Genomic DNA, 19,956 nt, shown 5'->3' with positions numbered 1-19,956 from the left:
GCCCACTCTAGTCTTGGCACATGCGCTTTAACCAACAGCTTGCTGATGCAGTATGGATAGTCTACCTACATTATGAGATTATTCTGAATAACCAATATTATTTGTAGTTGTCCATCGGCAGCCAAGCATCGATCATCATGTCACCAGAATAAGACCCTCGATATTTATTGGAAAGGAGAATCACCTTGCACATTCACCACCCAGTTAAGTTCCTCATCATTTATTTAATCTGTAGTTGAATAAACTGCATGCTTTCCCGACTCGTAGTGGGAGGAACACACAACACATCATCGCATGACTCTACGTTTACTTCCATATGATGGTTATTATATCAATATTTGCCCATAAATACATTTTTTACCAACAAATGGATCCCACCATGCTCGAACTAAACGTGTTCTGTCGACATTTATACAATTGTGCCGGCGTGGTTTGTGGTACTGAGAAAGGGGTAAAGTTCACAGTGCTCCTTGCATTTAGATGTAAAAACATTGTTCTTGCATGCATATTGATCACGCAACAGTTACCACCTGTAATAGAATATTCTTTGTTCCATGCTAATTCCTATATCAGTGACACTGCTGAGGGAGAGTGGCTGAGGTCACGTAAAGTTTGCTTACACACTAAAACAAATGGGCTATTGGTTAACACTTGAACCCTGAAGCAGTCATTCGTAAAAAGATAAAGCTACTTATTTAAGGTACATTTAATTTGTTACTCTTCAACCAAGTTGTCGTAGGGCAGTGCCAACAAACAAGGCCAGTTGAATTCTTCCAAAAACCAGCCCCTTCTACTACATGTATATCCTAATAAATAAATAAAAACATAAAGCAGAACATTTAGTACAGTGCATTTTGACGTTGGGGTTCATGGATGAAATGTTGCTCATACACATCCACTTCCTATTTTGTGTTTTCTCTTTCCTCAATCTGTATTGGTTAATTATTGAGTTAGTTAATTGGCTATTGCATTGGTTAATTAATGCATTGGTTAATTAACCTGCTCTGTCTCTCTCTCCCTCCTTTTTCTTCTCTATCAGTTGGGTAACCCCTTTATTCAGTATTGGAAATAAGCGGAGGCTAGAGGAAGATGACATGTACCAAGTGCTTCCCGATGATGCTTCTCAGGGCCTGGGAGAGGAACTACAGAGGTATGACATACTGTGGCCCAGCTCTATTTTTCTCCCTAGGACCTAGCCCTACCCCTGGGCCTATCCCCTAACCTAGCCCTATCCCCTAGCCTAGCCCTATCCCCTAGCCTAGCCCTATCCCCTAGCCTTATCCACCAGCCCTATCCCCTTATCTTCTAGCCTAGCCCTATCCCCATCTCCCAGACCTATCCCCTAGCCTAGCCCTATCCCATAGGCCTATCCTTTAGCCATATCCCCTAGCCTAGCCCTATCCCCTAGCCTAGCCCTATCCCCTAGCCTTATCCACCAGCCCTATCCCCTTATCTTCTAGCCTAGCCCTATCCCCATCTCCCAGACCTATCCCCTAGCCTAGCCCTATCCCATAGGCCTATCCTTTAGCCATATCCCCTAGCCTAGCCCTATCCCCTAGCCTAGCCCTATAGCCTAGCCCTATCCCCTAGCCTAGCCCTATAGCTTAGCCCTATAGCCTAGCCCTATCCCCTAGCCTAGCCCTTTCCCTCTTCATTGTTTACATCCCTTCTTGTATTGTCAGACTTTTTTTGTTTTGTTTTCTGAGCGTTGATTGATGACTTTCCCTGGCTCCATTTGGAGTTTCATGCTAAACCACTGAACTTAGCACCATTGTGTATTTAGGCTCCAAATAGTCCCAGGTAGAGATGACAAAAATATGAATGGCCTGTGTTCTGTTTTCTGATCATAGTCTTAACAATGTGCTAATCTTTACAGACATTGGGATAAGGAGGTTCGAATGGCTGCCAAGGAACTGCGTATGCCCAAACTCACCAAAGCCATCGTGAAGTGCTATGGGAAACCCTACGCAGTGCTGGGGATCTTTAGTTTCACTGTAGTATGTAGAAATATAAGTTTGCCTGTTTTTTAAAATAACATTTGATCTATGTACCTACAGTACATGGTGAGTGGGTTATCTATCCATATATGTCAGCTTTTATAGTGTAAATAAGTGGATTTGAGTTCAGGTTGAAATCGCTCTACCTCTCTTTTGTTCCCCCAATAGGAGGTGGTTAAGGTGATCCAGCCAGTGTTCTTGGGAAAGCTGATCCAATACTTTGAGAAGTACGATCCTGATAATATGGATGCACTGTATGAGGCCTTTGGCTACGCTGCTGGTGTCTCTCTGTCCACCGTTGCGCTGACCGTCCTCCAAAGTCTCTACTTCTACCACGTCCTGAGGACAGGCATGAAGATACGAGTGGCCATGTGTCACATGATCTACAAGAAGGTCATTCTACGCTGCATACTTGCATACAGCATTAAACAAATTGAAATCGTTAAGAACAATTTACTAGTAAATTGAATTCCCCCATAGGCCCTGTGTCTCAGCAGTGCAGCGATGGGAAAAACAACCACAGGCCAAATAGTGAACCTGCTATCCAACGATGTCAACAGGTTTGATGAGGTAAAAGCAGGAAGTGCATGAAGACATGCGGTTACTTTGGATGAAATGGTTGAGCACATCATCACCCTTCATTCCATAGGTTTCTGAAGAGTATGGCTCTAGCTTATATAACAATTGACCCTTCGGCAAATGTACAGGAATGGAATGCACCAATATTTGAGCCGTCTTGTCATCCTGTCCTGGCAAATAAAGCACATAAGTTAAATCCACAGAGAGAACAAAGTCATGGATGAATGGAAAATGCAGATGGTTGCTTAGCACCAATGTTTACAATAGTCCGACGCTAAACTCAAACCAGACTGAACAAATATATATATATAACATGGGGAGCCCATGCAGCTTCTTCAGTGGTATGATGACAAGCGTGGCCTGTTGGCCACTGTATTAGGTCATGAATCCAGCTCGAAGGATCATATCATCTATGTTGTGCTAAATGCAACTACTTTGAAACAGTATGTAACAGCTACATTAACCAAGGATCACTGGTCTTTGTAGGTGACCACCAATCTGCACTACCTCTGGATAGCACCTCTGCAGGCTGTGGTGGTTATCATACTCCTGTGGTATGAGATTGGCCCGTCGTGCCTGGCAGGCGTGGCTGTCCTTTTGTTCCTTATGCCACTACAGACCATGTTTGGAAAGCTCTTCGGCTCCCTCAGGTGAATTACATATGTTCCATGACATGACTTGAATTTACAGTCAGAGTGGGGTCTTAGTAGAAGTTCACCTTATCTGTAGGGGGCAACATGTTTCAGTGAGTGTTTCCTATGCTTCAATGATTAGGTCATAAAGGTACCTTAGGTCAACCTATATTAATGATGTCCATGTTTTAGACCCCTTTTCAGTTTTGACTGTAAAGATTACCTCTTGGAACACTTCAAGCACATGTGAAGAAAAGTTAGCTTCGTGAACACTTGCTTGGGAAGTTGTTCACATGATCAACGACACAAGTGCTGGACGTAATAGTTTTGATTTGGCGCTATGAAACCCTAAAGCAATGCAGACTTCTCTGATTCTACGAAAGAGCGATCTTAATTGTAAACATTGCCATTGGTTCATTAATCTCAGGAAATATCAGACGTTTTAGTTCACAAGGAGATATGTCTGAACTGACTGAGGGAACTCCTTTCATTGCAGGAGTAAAACTGCTGTCCTCACAGACAGTAGAATACGCACCATGAATGAAGTGGTGTCAGGAATCAGGATCATCAAAATGTATGCCTGGGAAAAGCCCTTCTCAGCACTCGTCAATGAAGTCCGAAGGTAAAAACTACAGTAGTAACACGAAATGGTATATGTTTATTTCTATTAGCTAGATACACAAATGGTATGATAAACCAAGGTCCGTCCCCCAGCTAGATGGGATTGGTCCCTTTAACATTCACATTCCTTGTACAGTCCATTTTGTCTTGATGGTGGAGCCATGGTGCTTGAACCCCGCCATGGCTGTTTGCAGCTATATTTTTACATGAATTTCCCCAATGGGAGAATAAATATGTATTGATTTAAGTTGAAAATAACTTTTTGCATGTTTGCACCTGTAGTTTTCAAAAGGGAATATCGAAGACCAGAAAGTAAATGGGTCGTTCCACCAAATGAATACATTCTGTGTAGTGTAAGTTATTTCACCTAATTTTAACATTCTGTTATAAAGAGCATATGTTCAACTTAAAGGAGAAATCCACCCAAAACCCCTTGTTCCATTAATTTACAGTGTTAAATAACACTAATATGTGAGAACAATATTGTTTGTAAACTAATGTTATAACTTGACTTGTTCCAGCTCAAGTCAACTACAAAATCCACAATGCAATGCTCTCTCTATGGGCTGGCTAGCTAGCTAGCTAGATAGCACATGTTGCTATACACAGTAATATAAAGACAATATCAGCATGTAAAGTAGCTAATTAGCTGTAAAATCACCTAAACAAACTGCACTATCAATTTAGAAGTCTACAATATCACCATGTTCAACCTTTTTTTTAATTTTTTTATTTTTTTTTATTTCACCTTTATTTAACCAGGTAGGCTAGTTGAGAACAAGTTCTCATTTGCAACTGCGACCTGGCCAAGATAAAGCATAGCAGTGTGAACAGACAACACAGAGTTACACATGGAGTAAACAATTTAGCAAGTCAATAACACAGTAGAAAAAAATGGGCAGTCTATATACAATGTGTGCAAAAGGCATGAGGAGGTAGGCGAATAATACAATTTTGCAGATTAACACTGGTGATAAATGATCAGATGGGCATGTACAGGTAGAGATATTGGTGTGCAAAAGAGCAGAAAAGTAAATAAATAAAAACAGTATAAAAACAGTATGGGAATGAGGTAGGTGAAAAGGGTGAGCTATTTACCAATAGACTATGTACAGCTGCAAGCTGCTCGGATAGCTGATGTTTGAAGTTGGTGAGGGAGATAAAAGTCTCCAACTTCAGCGATTTTTGCAATTCGTTCCAGTCACAGGCAGCAGAGTACTGGAACGAAAGGCGGCCAAATGAGGTGTTGGCTTTAGGGATGATCAGTGAGATACACCTGCTGGAGCGCGTGCTACGGATGGGTGTTGCCATCGTGACCAGTGAACTGAGATAAGGCGGAGCTTTACCTAGCATGGACTTGTAGATGACCTGGAGCCAGTGGGTCTGGCGACGAATATGTAGTGAGGGCCAGCCGACTAGAGCATACAAGTCGCAGTGGTGGGTGGTATAAGGTGCTTTAGTGACAAAACGGATGGCACTGTGATAGACTGCATCCAGTTTGCTGAGTAGAGTGTTGGAAGCCATTTTGTAGATGACATCGCCGAAGTCGAGGATCGGTAGGATAGTCAGTTTTACTAGGGTAAGCTTGGCAGCGTGAGTGAAGGAGGCTTTGTTGCGGAATAGAAAGCCGACTCTGGATTTGATTTTTGATTGGAGATGTTTGATGTGAGTCTGGAAGGAGAGTTTGCAGTCTAGCCAGACACCTAGGTACTTATAGATGTCCACATATTCAAGGTTGGAACCATCCAGGGTGGTGATGCTAGTCGGGCATGCGGGTGCAGGCAGCGATCGGTTGAAAAGCATGCATTTGGTTTTACTCGCGTTTAGGAGCAGTTGGAGGCCACGGAAGGAGTGCTGTATGGCATTGAAGCTCGTTTGGAGGTTGGATAGCACAGTGTCCAATGACGGGCCGAAAGTATATAGAATGGTGTAGATTGATATAGAAACCTGTAGATTGATGTGCCTCACAGAATGGTCTTAACATTCGCAACGGCAGATACCTTTGAGGATATGGAAAATGTTGCCCATGCTACATCAAGGAGCGCTTATGGAGCCAGATACCTGCCAATAGGTTGAACATGCGTATCATTAGGATCGTAAGAAAATCCATACGTAAATTGTTAGGATCATAACACGGAAACCAAACCGGCTGCGCACGTGCGCCATCGTGCATAAATGTATTTTGTCCCCCTACACCAAACGCGATCACGACACGCAGGTTAAAATATCAAAACAAACTCTGAACCAATGACATTAATTTGGGGACAGGTCAAAAAGCATTAAACATGTATGGCAATTTAGCTAGTTATCTTGCACTTGCTAGCTAATTTGTTCTATTTAGCTAGCTTGCTGTTGCTGGCTAATTTGTCCTGGGATATAAACATTGAGTTGTTATTTTATGAAATGCACAAGGTCCTCTACTCCGACAATTAATCCACACATAAAACGGCCAACCAAATCGTTTCCAGTCATCTCTCCTCCTTCCAGGCTTTTTAATCTTTGAACTTATATGGTGATTGGTATCTACACTTTCATAGTATTACCACGACAACCGGCAAAACATTTCATCTTTCAATCACCCACGTGGGTATAGCCAATAAGGAGATGGCACGTGGGTACCTGCTTCTATAAACCAATGCGGAGATGGGAGAGGCAGGACTTGCAGCGCGATCTGCATCAGAAATAGGAATGACTTCTATTTTAGCCTTGGCAACGCAGACGCGAGCAGTGTGGGTGCAATTTCTACATTTATTTTGCGATGCTCGCGCACACGACGTGTCCGGTCTGGTCAGCATGTAAGAAAGGCCATGCGTGAAACATGAACGTAAACGTGAGATTTCATCTGTGAACATACAAACACCATGTTATGATTACGGACCAACATTTTAGACTTGAACAAATCTTGTTGCAAGTCAGACGCACAATAATACCTTTCAGAGGTTTGGCAGTTTCATCTCACCAACAGAAAAAACGTACACTAAACTGCCTGTGAGGAGAGCAACCCGAACAAGCAAAACACAGTATAAAAAAAACATACGTCGGGGAACCAGGAAGAGGTATCCTCCACATTTTCAAGTTAAGTCTCCATTCCCTATTACTCAGTTGAGTTTACTTCACATTTGATAGCTAATGTAATGCATTTGTTTGAAGGAAATAAGTACAAAAGTATCTATATCCACAGTAAAACGAGTCCTATATCGACATAACCTGAAAGGCCGCTCAGCAAGGAAGAAGCCACTGCTCCAAAACCACCATATTTTTTATTTTATCTTTATTTAACCAGGCAAGTCAGTTAAGAACACATTCTTATTTTCAATGACGGCCTGGGAACAGTGGGTTAACTGCCTGAACGACAGATTTGTACCTTGTCAGCTCGGGGGTTTGAACTCACAACCTTCCGGTTACTAGTCCAACACTCTAACCACTAGGCTACGCTGCCGCCGCCCCATAAAAGCCAGACTACGCTTTACAACTACACATGGGGACAAAGATTGTACTTTTTGGAGAAATGTCTGATGAAACAAAAATAGAACTGTTTGGCCATAGTGACCATCGTTATGTTTGGAGGAAAAGCCGAAGAACACCATCCCAGCCGTGAAGCACGGGGGTGGAAGCATCACGTTGTGGGGGTGCTTTGGTGCAGGAGGGACTGATGCACTTCACAAAATAGATGGCATCATGAGGTAGGAAAATGATGTGGATATATTAAAGCAACATCTCAAGACATCAGTCAGGAAGTTAAAGCTTGGTCGCAAATAGGTCTTCCAATTGGACAATGACCCCAAGCATACTTCCAAAGTGGAGGCAAAAGGGCTGAAGGACAACAAAGTCAAGGTATTGAAGTGGCCATCACAAAGCCCTGACCTTAATCCTATAGAAAATGTGTGGGCAGAACTGAAAAAGCGTTCTGCCCACACACCCCTTATTTTTGGCACTAAACAGTCTCCATATATACTTCCATTCATTTTTTTCTACTGGCCCCAACATGTACGTGTTTGTGAGATTCTCATCTTCTCAGGAGTCATATTCATTTGTATGCCAAACCGTTCAGATGCTTCAGACGATTTTGTGAGAAGACAGATTTTCGGGATGTCTCATGGCCCGACATACACCGCTTTATCTCTGTCACCTTTTACCGCAGATGCGGAAGTGCGTCATAGGCAGATTGAGACACATCCAATGATATGTCTTGCTTAAATTGACCGATTTGTATGGGTATTTTTGTGCTGATTAGATTCCAGCAGGGGCGCAGACATCGACCTTCGGGGTTTTAAAGAGCATTTCAATCGGGAAAGGGGGATACCTAATCAGAGGGTTGCGGGGGGCTGCCTTAATCGACATCCACGTCTTCAGCACCCAGGGAACAGTGAGTTAACTGCCTTGCTCAGGGGCAAAATGACAGAATTTTACCTTGGCAACTCGGGGATTCGATCCAGCAACCTTCTGGTTACTGGCCCAATGCTCTAACCACTAGGCTACCTGCAATCGAGTACAGACGTAACATGACAACAGAGACAGAATGTCATAAGGAATTTTATTGAATAGTTTGCGGCCGGTAATTATGCTGTATTGGAAAGTATCATATGGAATGTTTCTGGATGAAATGAGACATCTGTGTGTATGTCTACCCAGCCACACATTCCATAAGCGATATGGATGGTTAATATGAAAAGGATTTCTGCATAAATTAGTCATATAATTTGATCTGAATCTTAGTCACACCAATAGACAAACATAGTGTGCTTAAACTAATAACACACATTATTGTATTTTTCTTGTCTATATTGAATACATCATTTAAACATACTTTTTCCAACCTAAACTGTGTATGTTAACCCCTAGGCTAATGACCTTTCCAAAAGCTAATTGGAGTCAGGAGTCCAGGAGAACTGATTGCTGGGGCTGATATCAAGCAAACGGAAGACATTTTGTTTATGATGAGATTATATAAAAATGGCAAGAGTTAAAGGCAGCAGTAGGTCTATTGAGCTCATAAAGCATTGATGACATATTTGAGTCGCTGATGAATGAATTGATCAAATGACCAATGTTGCAAAGCTTCACTTGAGCAAGGTTACTTAAAATCACATATGAATGACTAGCTTACAGACCACGATTGCTGAGATGGATTGTCGATGAGGCCATTCAACAAGTTAGTTATCTTGAGTTCAGCGTAGTAAAGTCCACTCCTATGCAGCCAAGTAGCTCTGAACAGTACTCAGGCTATGTAGATCAGTGGATGGGAATTCTCATACCCGGCAGGCTACGATCATGGATGACACACCCGTGTTATTTAGTGTTCCATACATTGAGCCACTACCAACAGCATAGAAGCACCATTTTCCCTGTAGAGGATAGCTCAATTGCATGTTGTTTAGAAAACGTTGTTGTTTGATATTTCCTACCTTGACAGCAGAGGGGGCACTTGATAATTGTAATGGCCGTTACTGCAGCACCTTAGTTCCAAGTCCACTCCTATCCAAATCATATAGCTGTGAACAGCACGGCAGCAATCAGCCTGTGTAGACCAGTTTACGGGAGTGCTCACGGCCGCCCGGGCACAACCATGAAAGACGTGCCGATGTTATGGCGTTCCATACAGTCTAATAGACTTAATAGAGAGGAGAGAGCAATAGCAAGGGAAGAGGAAACAGCACAACATGTTAAGGGGAAAGAGTAGGCCCGTGGTCTATACACCAGAAACCATACATAATGCCTACACTGCGCTAGATCAACATGACATGATCAGATTGGCATAGCCCTATGATGAGTGAACAAGATTGCCACCCGTATGCATGTCATTGAGTGTCTATCCTGTATATATGACAATAACATTTGATTTGATTGATTTGTACAGGCATGATATCTGCTACAAGGAAGACTACGCTATAATGACTCTGCATTGCGTGCAGAACTTAAGAATGAAGTGACAATGAGTAACAATGAATATCGTCAGATAATAGGCTAAGCATGGATTATACTTGCGAGCCACTACCAGCAGCATATAGCCAATGTGACCTTGTCCACGCGGTGGATATATCTCTGTGTACTTCCTGAAAAAGAAAGTTTGACACAAGACAACATATTAGGCACGTTCATATTGCACCTTAGCCCTGGGCTAAGGGAGATTTTAGTAAACGTGCATTTACAATGATCCATCCAGATCTTATAGCCAGTCATAGCTGTGGGAACTAGGGGTGCTGAGGGTGTAAAGTAGGCTACAGTGATACTTTAGTGACAAGCGTCGGCTGGGCAAGTAGCCTGTAGGTATCCCTGCAAATTGAAATACAGTGGACAATGATGACCCGTCCGAGTATTCGGGGTCCACCCCTTGCATCGATTTCCACAAATAATTACACTTGTTGAATAGCCTACAGTTACCAGCTCAGAAACCAGGAATTCAAAAATATGCCATGGATAGTGAAATGATTTGATTGAAATGAGCAACAATTCCCACACAGAAATACCTGAGGTAGCCTACACGATTGCCATGAAGGCAAAGCATGACGGTGAAAATTACAGAGACGATGTGGATGAGTTGTCGAAGACTGTTGCTGTAAATCTAATACAACACGTTACTGAGTACCACTCTGTATTTTCAAGCATAGTGGTGGCTGCATCATGTTATGGTTATGCTTCTAATCATTAAGGACTGGGAAGTTTTTCAGGATAAAAAAGAAATGGAATGGAGCTGAGCACAAGCAAAATCCTAGAAGAAAACCGTGTTCAGTCTGCTTTCCACCAGACACTGGGACATGAATTACCTTTCAGCAAGACAGTAACCTAAAACACCAAAACACCAAAGGCCAAATCTACACTGGAGTTGCTTACCAATAAGACAGTGACCGAGCTACTGTTTCAAATTAAATCTACCTACAAATGGTTGTCTTGCAGTGATCAACAACAAATTTGAAAGATTTTGAAAAAAAAGTAAGAATAATAGGAAAAGTTGCAAAATCCAGGTGGGGAATGCTCTTAGAGACTTACTCAGAAAGACTCACAGCTGTAATTGCTGCCAACGGTGCTTCTACAAAGTATTTACCTATGTAAATGAGATATTTCTGTATTTGATTTTCAATAAATTAGCAAAAAATTCTAAAAACATGTTTTCACTTTGTCATTGTGGGCTATTGGCTATATTATGGCTGAGAAATAAAATCACTGTAATCCATTTTGTATTCAGGCTGTAACGCAACAGAATGTGGAGTCAAGTCAAGTGGTATGAATACTTTCTGAAGGCACATATGCGTGTGTGGTTTATAGCATTTGGCTGAGGGCCAGGCACCCCTAGCAGGGCCTCACAGAGGGAGCAAAGTCACATTAACTTCACCAGCTGCCAACAAACAGCTTTCAGTTACATCACAGGTCTGGTCCCCTGATCCCTCTCACCATGAACAGCCAACACTATCCAGCCACGAGACCTGGCTGTAGTCTTCTTTCTGCTTCTCTTTGGCCTTAACATGAGGAGAAGTTGCATGTTTTTGTCTCTGAATGTTACATTCTATGGTAGCTTTTAGTGGAAGGTCTGGGGCGTTTGTGGAATTCCCATTCCCAAAACATTCTACCTCCCATATTCCTGGCTGCAGCAAAGTGCACAAAAGCTGTAATAGTCATTCTGTAGTTCTTCTTCCATTTTTCTTTATCTGTGAAAAACCTTTGTTAAAATCTATTGATGCCTCCATGGGTCAGTCTAATGAACATTTAAAAAATCCCCATTAAAAGCTACCAGTTTAAGCTATAGATAACTGTTTTTTTACATGGGGAAATGGACAAACACGATTAGAAAAAATGAACAGCAATTTTAAAGGAAACGGTTGACTTGGTCTTTTAGCTAGTTAGGTATTTTTTGCAAAAGGGCCTATTTCACCCTTCTGGGGTGGAAAGTGGCAGAGGTACAGCGCTGTTTGTCAGACCATTAGACATCCCGAAAATCTGTCTTCTCATGAAAATGTCTGAAGCGTCTGAACGGTTGGGCCTGCTAACTAATATGTCCACTATATGGAAAGATGAGACTATTTTGCACTACAACCCCTATAAGCCCCACTGGAAGGAATGATGCCGGAGGAGATGGCTGCCGTTTTACGGGCTCCTAGCCAACTGTGCTATTTTTTTTTTTTTTTCGCATTATTTATTTTGGAACTTATTTTAAACATAATGTTGCTGCTTGTGGTGGTTATTTATGTATTATTAAGTGAGGAGAGGCATACTTATCACACAAGTCAAAGCTATACTTAATCAAAATCTGAATTCACTTATTAATAAGGGAGCAAGGTCACTACATGCACACAGAGTGAATGGAGTGAGAGCTCGAGTAATACAGAGAGGAAATGTTTTTTTTATAGAAACACAAAACTGTTTAGTCATGGTTGGTTCCACCCCTCCCTGGCGGATCAGGACATCATAAGTTACCTTGTTCTCTTATTGTGGCCAGGTGTATTGGGTCATGGTGGTCAAACAAGTGATAACGGCAGTTCCGTTTACTCACTTCTGGCACCACCTGGCCGGGTGGTGCCAGAATAACAACCTATCCCTCAACGTAACCAAGACCTAAGGAGATGAATGTGGACTACAGGAAAAGATGGACCCAGTTCGCCCTCATTCTCCTCGACCGGGCTGTAGTGGAGCAGGTTGAGAGCTTCAAGTTCACCGGTGTCCACATCACCAACAAACTAAAATGGTCCAAACACACCAAGACAGTCATGAAGAGGGCACAACAAAGCCTATTCCCCCTCAGGAAACTAAAAAGATTAGGCATGGGTCCTGAGATCTTCAAAAGGTTCTACATCAGCTGCAACATCGAGAGCATCCTGACTGGTTGCATTACTGCCTGGAACGGCAATTGCTCAGCTTCCGACCGCAAGGCACTACAGAGGGTAGTGCGTACGGTTCAGTACATCACTGCGGCTAAGCTGCTTGCCATCCAGGACCTCTACACCAGGCGGTGTCAGAGGAAGGCCCTAAAAATGGTCAATCTGACACAGCGGTTTCACTGTTCTCTCTACTACCACATGGCAAGCGGTATCGGAGTGCTAAGTCTAGGACAAAAAGATTTCTCAACAGTTTTTACCCCCAAGCCCTAAGACTCCAGAACAGGTAATCAAATGGCTGCCCAGACTTTTTGCATTGTGGTCCCCCCCAACCCCTCTTTTACGCTGCTGCTACTCTCTGTTTATCATATATGCACAGTCATTTTAACTATACATTCATGTACATATGTACATACTACCTCAATTGGCCCGACCAACCAGATGTCCCCCACATTGGCTAACTGGGCTATCTGCATTGTGTCCCGCCACCCGCCAACCCCTCTTTACGCTACTGCTACTCTCTGTTCATCATATATGCATAGTCACTTTAACCATATCTACATTACATACTACCTCAATCAGCCTGACTAACCGCTGCCTGTATGTAGCCTCACTACTGTTTTCACTGTCTTTTTACTGTTGTTTTTATTTCTTTACTTACCGTTCACCTAATACATTTTTTGCACTATTGATTAGAGCCTGTAAGTAAGCATTTGGCTGTAAGGTCTACACCGGTTGTATTTGGCGCACGTGACAAATAAACTTTGATTTGATTTGAAACCACTACTAAAGGACACCAATAATAAGAAGAGACATGCTTGTGCCAAGAAACACGATCAATGGACATTTAGACCGGTGGAAATTTGTCCTTTGGTCTGGAGTCCAAATTGGAGATTTTTGGTTCCAACCGTTTCAACTGTCTTAAAACTTCTTATGGCTGGGGGCAGTATTGAGTAGCTTGGATGAATAAGGTGCCCAGATAAACTGCCTGCTACTCAGTCCTATTTGGATAGAAAACACTCTGAAGCTTCTAAAACTGTTTGAATGATGTCTGTGAGTATAACAGAACTCATATGGCAGGCAAAAACCTGAGAAAAAATCCAACCAGGAAGTGGGAAATCTGAGGTTGGTCGTTTTTCAACTCATTCCCTATTGAAGATAGTGGGATATTGGTCATGTTGCACCTCCTAAGGCTTCCACTAGTCTTTAGAACCTTGTTTGATGCTTCTACTGTGAAGTGGGGCTGAATGAGAGGGGATTGAGTCAGGGGTCTGCCAGAATGCCTTGAGCTCGTGACGCTCGTTCACGTTAGAGCGAGCTCTGTTCCATCGCAATTCTACAGACAAAGGAATTCTCCGGTTGGAACATTATTGAAGATTTATGTTAAAAACATCCTAAAGATTGATTCTATACATTGTTTGACATGTTTCTACAGACTGTAACGGAACTTTTTGACATTTCGTCTGCTCCTAGTGAACGCGCTTCGTGAGTTTGGATTTGTTTACAAAACGCACTAACAAAGGTAGCTATTTGGACATAAATTATGGACAAATAGCGAACAAAACAAAAATGTATTGTGGAACTGGGATTCCTGGGAGTGCATGCTGATGAAGATCATCAAAGGTAAGTGAATATTTATAATGTTATTTCTGACTTCTGTTGACTGCACAATATGGCGAATATCTTTTTGGCTTGTTTGGTCTCTCAGCGCCGTACTCAGATTATTGCATGGTTTGCTTTTTCCGTAAAGCTTTTTTGAAATCTAACACAGTGGTTTCATTAAGGAGAAGTGTATCTAAAGTTCCATGTATAACACTTGTATTTTCGTCAACATTTATTATGAGTATTTCTGTAAATTGATGTGGCTCTCTGCAAAATCACTAGATGTTTTTGGAACTACTCAACAACGTGCCAATGTATATTGAGATTTTTTGATATAAATATGAACTTTATCGAACAAAACATACATGTATTGTGTAGCATGAAGTCCTATGAGTGTCATCTGATGAAGATCATCAAAGGTTAGTGATTAATTCTATCTCTATTTCAGATTTTTGTGACTCCTCTCTTTGGCTGGAAAAATGGCTGTGTTTTTCTGTGACTTGGCTCTGACCTAACATAATCGTTTGTGGTGCTTTTGCCGTAAAGCCTATTTGAAATTGGATATTGTGGTGGGATTAACAAGAAGTGTATCTTTAAAATGGTGTGAAATACTTCTATGTTTAAGGAATTCTAATTATGGGATTTCTGTTGTTTTGAATTTGGTGCCCTGCACTTACACTGGCTGTTGTCATATCGATCCTGTTTGCGGGATCTCAGCCCTAAGAAGTTTTTAATGAAAGCCTCCACTCCACTCTAGCTAGCTGGCTTGCTAAGTAACGTTACATCATGCGTTGGGATTCATTGTTTACTTAGCTAGCTATCTAGCTACATTTCTTAACAAAAGACTCATCTTAGTGTGCCAGAGCGCAGAATAACGCTCAACACCCGTTGAATATGTCCAGTGTCAGTAAACAATTGTTGCCAGCAGCACAGTTACCAATGCTCTAGATACCATGAAAAAAGCCTAACCAGCTCTGCTAGGGCGAGTAAAATGATCAGAGTGGGGTGTTCTTTCATTATGTGTCAGGAAGTAGCTAGAAAATGTTAGCCAGTTAGCTTGGGTGCTTGACTGTAGTTGTGAGGTCAGAGCTTTCGGAACAGTCCGACTTATTGGCCAGAGCGTCCAGTGTGCGATAGGGCGAGCAATATTCAGTGAGCTGTTCTCTCTCTCTTAGATGTCTGGAAGTAGCTGGCAATTTAGTACAGAATGGTTAGATCAACCTTTAAAGAGATGGGTGGGGCTAAGGCTTAAGAGGGTGTGAACAATGCTGAATGGGTGTAGATAAAGAAGGGCTCCCCAATAGTAGTACCAAAACATTGAAAGACGGTTTTCTCAAGTGAGTTTACAAGTTGATCAACTTTCAAAGCAGAATTACTTTCCCATTGTTTCCTCAAATGCAGTGTATCATATACCATTTTGTAGCTCTGAGTCTACTTTTATCTAATGTAAAAAAATAAAATACAAATTAAATGTTGCTACATAAGACCGAATCCAAGTGTTGAGTCACAAATCTCAAATATATTTTGATTTGTTTAACACTTTTTTGGTTACCATATGATTCCATATGTGTTATTTCATCGTTTTGATGTCTTCACTATTATTCTACAATGTAGAAAATAGTAAAAATAAAGAAAAACCCTTCAATGAGTAGGTGTTCTAAAACTTTTGACCGGTACTGTATATACCTAAAGGGGTACTAAAATTCAAAATCAAATAGCTAAATGATCCTTATGGTATGACCATCTTAAAACAATTCCATGTGTTAACTTAGTAGAACCTCCCCCAACGACTTAGGATTTTATAGGTTAAAGGAAAGATTTATAAAGACTCCATTGAATTTAACAGATGTGTAACAGAATGTTTTGTTTTATTGCATTATTATTGAAAGACTTCACTTTCATTCTTCCCTCAGGAAAGAGATCTCCAAGATCATGTCTAGCTCCGTCCTGCGAGGCCTAAACATGGCCTCCTTCTTTGCGGCCAGTAAGATCATTGTTTTCATCACCTTCGCCGTCTATGTCCTCCTGGGGAACACCATCTCAGCCAGCCGGGTGTTTGTGGCAGTGTCTCTATATGGTGCCATCAAGCTCACGGTGACCCTCTTCTTCCCACTGGCCATCGAGAAGGTGTTCGAGACCATCATCAGTATCCGCAGGATCAAGGTACTCTATAGATCATCTGGCACAAAATGGCTGCTGTGCCTCACCGAGGTGCAATGAGTTATTGTAGTTTAGTAAGGTTTGTTAGGCTGAATCATCTCTCTGTTGACCCACAGAATTTCCTTCTGTTGGATGAGATTGAGAGACCCAACATGAGATTCACCCTGGAGGAAAAGAAAGACACCTCTGTTGAGATCAAGGACTTAATTTGCTACTGGGACAAGGTGAATATTCTGGCAGGGTCAAATGTTTAATGTCCACATGTTTTATAAAATGTTTATTATTACATTGTTTTGGAATTTTACAATCTTCCTCCTCAATTTCGATCTTTGCCTCATCGCTGCAACCCCCCAACGGGCTCGGGAGGTGAAGTTTGAGTCGTGCGTCCTCCGAAACGTGACCCGCCTAACCGTACTTCTTAACACCCGCCCACTTAACCAGGAAGCCAGCAACACCAATGTGTCGGAGGAAACACCATTCAACTGACGACCAGGGTCAGCCTGCAGGCACCCGGGCCCACCACAAGAGTTGCTAGAGTGAGATGAGCCAAGTAAAGCCCCCAATCCTCCCCTAACCCAGACCACGCTGGGTTAATTGTGCGCCGCCCTATGGGACTACCGATCACGGCCGATTGTGATACAGCCCGGGCCTTAGACCACTGCGACACTCGGGAGGCCCAAATGTCCACATTTTGATATACAGTGCCTTCAGAAAGTATTCAGACCCCTTGACTTTGTTCACATTTTTTACGTTACAGCCTTATTCTTATTCTTTTTTTTTATCCTCAGCAATCTACCCACAATATCCCATAATGACAAAGTGAAAACAGGTTTTTAGAAATGTTTGCAAATGTATAAAAAAAATGAAAACAGGAAAACCTTATTTACATAATTATTCAGACCCTTTGCTATGAGACTTGAAATTGAGCTCAGGTCCATCCTGTTTCCATTGATCATCCTTGAGATGTTTTTACAACTTGATTGGTTCAATTGATTGGACATGATTTGTAAAGGCACACACCTGTCTATGTAAGGTCCCACAGTTGACAGTGCATGTCAGAGCAAAAACCAAGCCACGAGGTTGAAGGAATTGTGTGTTTAGTGCCAAGACAAGATTGTGTCGAGGCACAGATCTGGGGAAGGGTACCAAAAAATGTCTGCAGCATTGAAGGTCCCCAAGAATACAGTGGCCTCCATCATTCTTAAATGGAAGAAGTTTTGAACAACCAAGCCTCTTTGTAAAGCTGGCCACCTGGCCAAACTGAGCAATCAGGGGAGAAGGGCCTTGGTCAGGGAGCTGATCAAGAAACCGATGGTCACTCTGACAGAGCTCTAGAGTGCCTCTCTGGAGATGGGAGAACCTTCCAGAAGGACAACCATCTCTGCAGCACTCCACCATCCAGGCCATTATGGTAGAGTAGCCAGACAAAATTCACTCCTCAGTAAAAGGCACATGACATCCCACTTGGAATTTGCCAAAAAGCACCTAAGACTCAGACCATGAGGAACAAGATTCTTTGGTCTGATGAAACCAAGATTGAACACTTTGGCATGAATGCCAAGCATCACATCTGGAGGAAACCTGGCACCATCCTTACGGTGAACCTTCCAACAGGACAATGATCCTAAGCACACAGCCAAGACAATGCAGGATTGGCTTCGGGACAAGTCTTTGAATGTCTTTGAGTGGCCGAGCCAGAGCCCGAACTTCAACCTGATTTGAACACCCCTGGAGAGACCTGAAAATAGCTCCCAACACTCCAACAGCAACACTCCCCATCCAACCTGACAAAGTTAGTGAGGATCTGTAGAGAAGAATGTGAGAAACTCCCTAAATACAGGTGTGCCAAGCTTGTAGCCCAGGGGTGCAGCGGTCTAGTGGTTAGAGCGTTGGACTAGTAACCGGAAGGTTGTGAGTTCAAACCCCCGAGCTGACAAGGTACAAATCTGTCGTTCTGCCCCTGAACAGGCAGTTAACCCACTGTTCCCAGGCCGTCATTGAAAATAAGAATATGTTCTTAACTGACTTGCCTGGTTAAATAAAGGTAAAATTAAAAGGCACTGCATCTCAGTGCAAGAGTTGTCACTACTGTCCCTGGTTCGAATCCAGGCTGTATCACTTCTGGCTGTGATTGGGAATCCCATAGTCTGTCATTGTAAATAGTAATTTGTAATATCAGTTTTTAATTTTTTTTAATAAACTAGCAAACATTTCCAAAAAACGGTTTTTGCTTTGTCATTAAAGGGTATTGTGTGTAGATTGATGAGGGGGAAAAAACGATTTAAACAATGTTAAAATAAGGCAGAAAACTGTTATGTTTTAATTCTCAGAGTAAAAACTCCATGGACAATATTAAAGCTCAAACCAAGTTGATTCTTTCGAGTGTCAATACAGCTGCATTAGACAAAGACATTCACACAAGCACTGATATTTAACCTGTTCTCCTATGCTGAATCTCCTCCTACACATCTGAACAAACATTGCATCTTTATTGCTAGGCAGGAAACTAAGTGATACAGGCCATAAACTGGCACCCCTCAGGTCTCTATTACAACTAATGACTAATAACATTTAAAGTTCAGAATTCCAATCCTATCAAAACTAACAAAATGTGGGGGAAAGTCAAGGGTTCTGATTACTTTCCAAAGGCACTGTACAAAACAAGAAGACGCCTGTTCTGTGTGGTAACTTCATGTGTTGCTATGAAATGTCCCTCCCTTCTATCACCAGTGTCTGGATGCCCCGTCTCTCCAGAACCTGTCACTCACAGTGAAATCGGAGCAACTCGTTGTTGTCATTGGACCTGTGGGAGCTGGAAAGGTCAGAGGTCATGCATAGTTAGGACTGTTACTGTGACCATATTACCGCCACTCCGGCGGTCACGAGTCATGAAGGCAGTCAATATCCACGTTACCATTTAGTCACAGGAATTAGGCTTCTCCAAGCTCTGATGGTCATTAGTAGCCTACCAAACTTACTAACTGCCTGGTACTCAGCACTCTATTGTCCCTCTAATCACTCTGACATCAATGCAAATGTATTGAAAATGTAATCAAACACTTCATGAGAGCCCATGAGCTCAACATTTGTATAGGCTATGCAATTGCACATGAAAACAGAGTGGTGGCCTCTATTAAAAAGAGGAGGACCCCATCAGCTTTCTATAGGTAGGCTATATTTATTTCTCAACTTTCCTAATATTAAGCACATTGCTTCTCTTTACAACAGGAGTATAGTCTACCTGGCTGGCCAACAAAATGAACCACGGGAAAAGCGTCCTCCATTCACTATTTAAGTGCATAGATTACATTAATTTGTTTCCCCTGCCCCTGTTTTGAGATAGGTGCATGATAATGGTCCATTTTAAATCAAAACAAAATTTCACACATACATTACCAGTCAAAAGTTTGGACATACCTACTCATTCCAGGGTTTTTCTTTATTTTACATTGTAGAATAATAGTGAAGACATCAAAACTACGAAATAAAACATATGGAATCATGTAGTGACCAAAAAAGTGTTAAACAAATAAACAAATTTGAGATTCTTCAAAGTAG

General features: G+C 42.0%; 1 protein-coding gene across 5 annotated transcripts in view; it reads left to right on the top strand.

Annotated features, from left to right (window-relative positions):
• Positions 1 to 19,956, top strand: part of LOC118363828 (ATP-binding cassette sub-family C member 4-like) — a 66,784-nt gene that overhangs the window by 28,492 nt on the left and 18,336 nt on the right. For all 5 annotated transcript variants that reach the window (XM_035745080.2, XM_035745082.2, XM_035745084.2 and 2 more), the window contains exons 2-10: positions 1,040 to 1,150; positions 1,877 to 1,997; positions 2,166 to 2,390; positions 2,478 to 2,567; positions 3,063 to 3,226; positions 3,705 to 3,830; positions 16,152 to 16,401; positions 16,515 to 16,622; positions 19,129 to 19,218. In XM_035745080.2, coding sequence (XP_035600973.2) covers positions 1,040 to 1,150; positions 1,877 to 1,997; positions 2,166 to 2,390; positions 2,478 to 2,567; positions 3,063 to 3,226; positions 3,705 to 3,830; positions 16,152 to 16,401; positions 16,515 to 16,622; positions 19,129 to 19,218 — 1,285 coding nt within the window. The remainder of the gene's footprint in view (positions 1 to 1,039; positions 1,151 to 1,876; positions 1,998 to 2,165; positions 2,391 to 2,477; positions 2,568 to 3,062; positions 3,227 to 3,704; positions 3,831 to 16,151; positions 16,402 to 16,514; positions 16,623 to 19,128; positions 19,219 to 19,956) is intronic.

Source organism: Oncorhynchus keta, chromosome 30 (assembly GCF_023373465.1).
Source record: "Oncorhynchus keta strain PuntledgeMale-10-30-2019 chromosome 30, Oket_V2, whole genome shotgun sequence".
NCBI lineage: Eukaryota > Metazoa > Chordata > Actinopteri > Salmoniformes > Salmonidae > Oncorhynchus > Oncorhynchus keta.
Note: the sequence above shows the minus strand (reverse complement) of the source record. Positions and strands in the feature narration are given on the sequence as shown.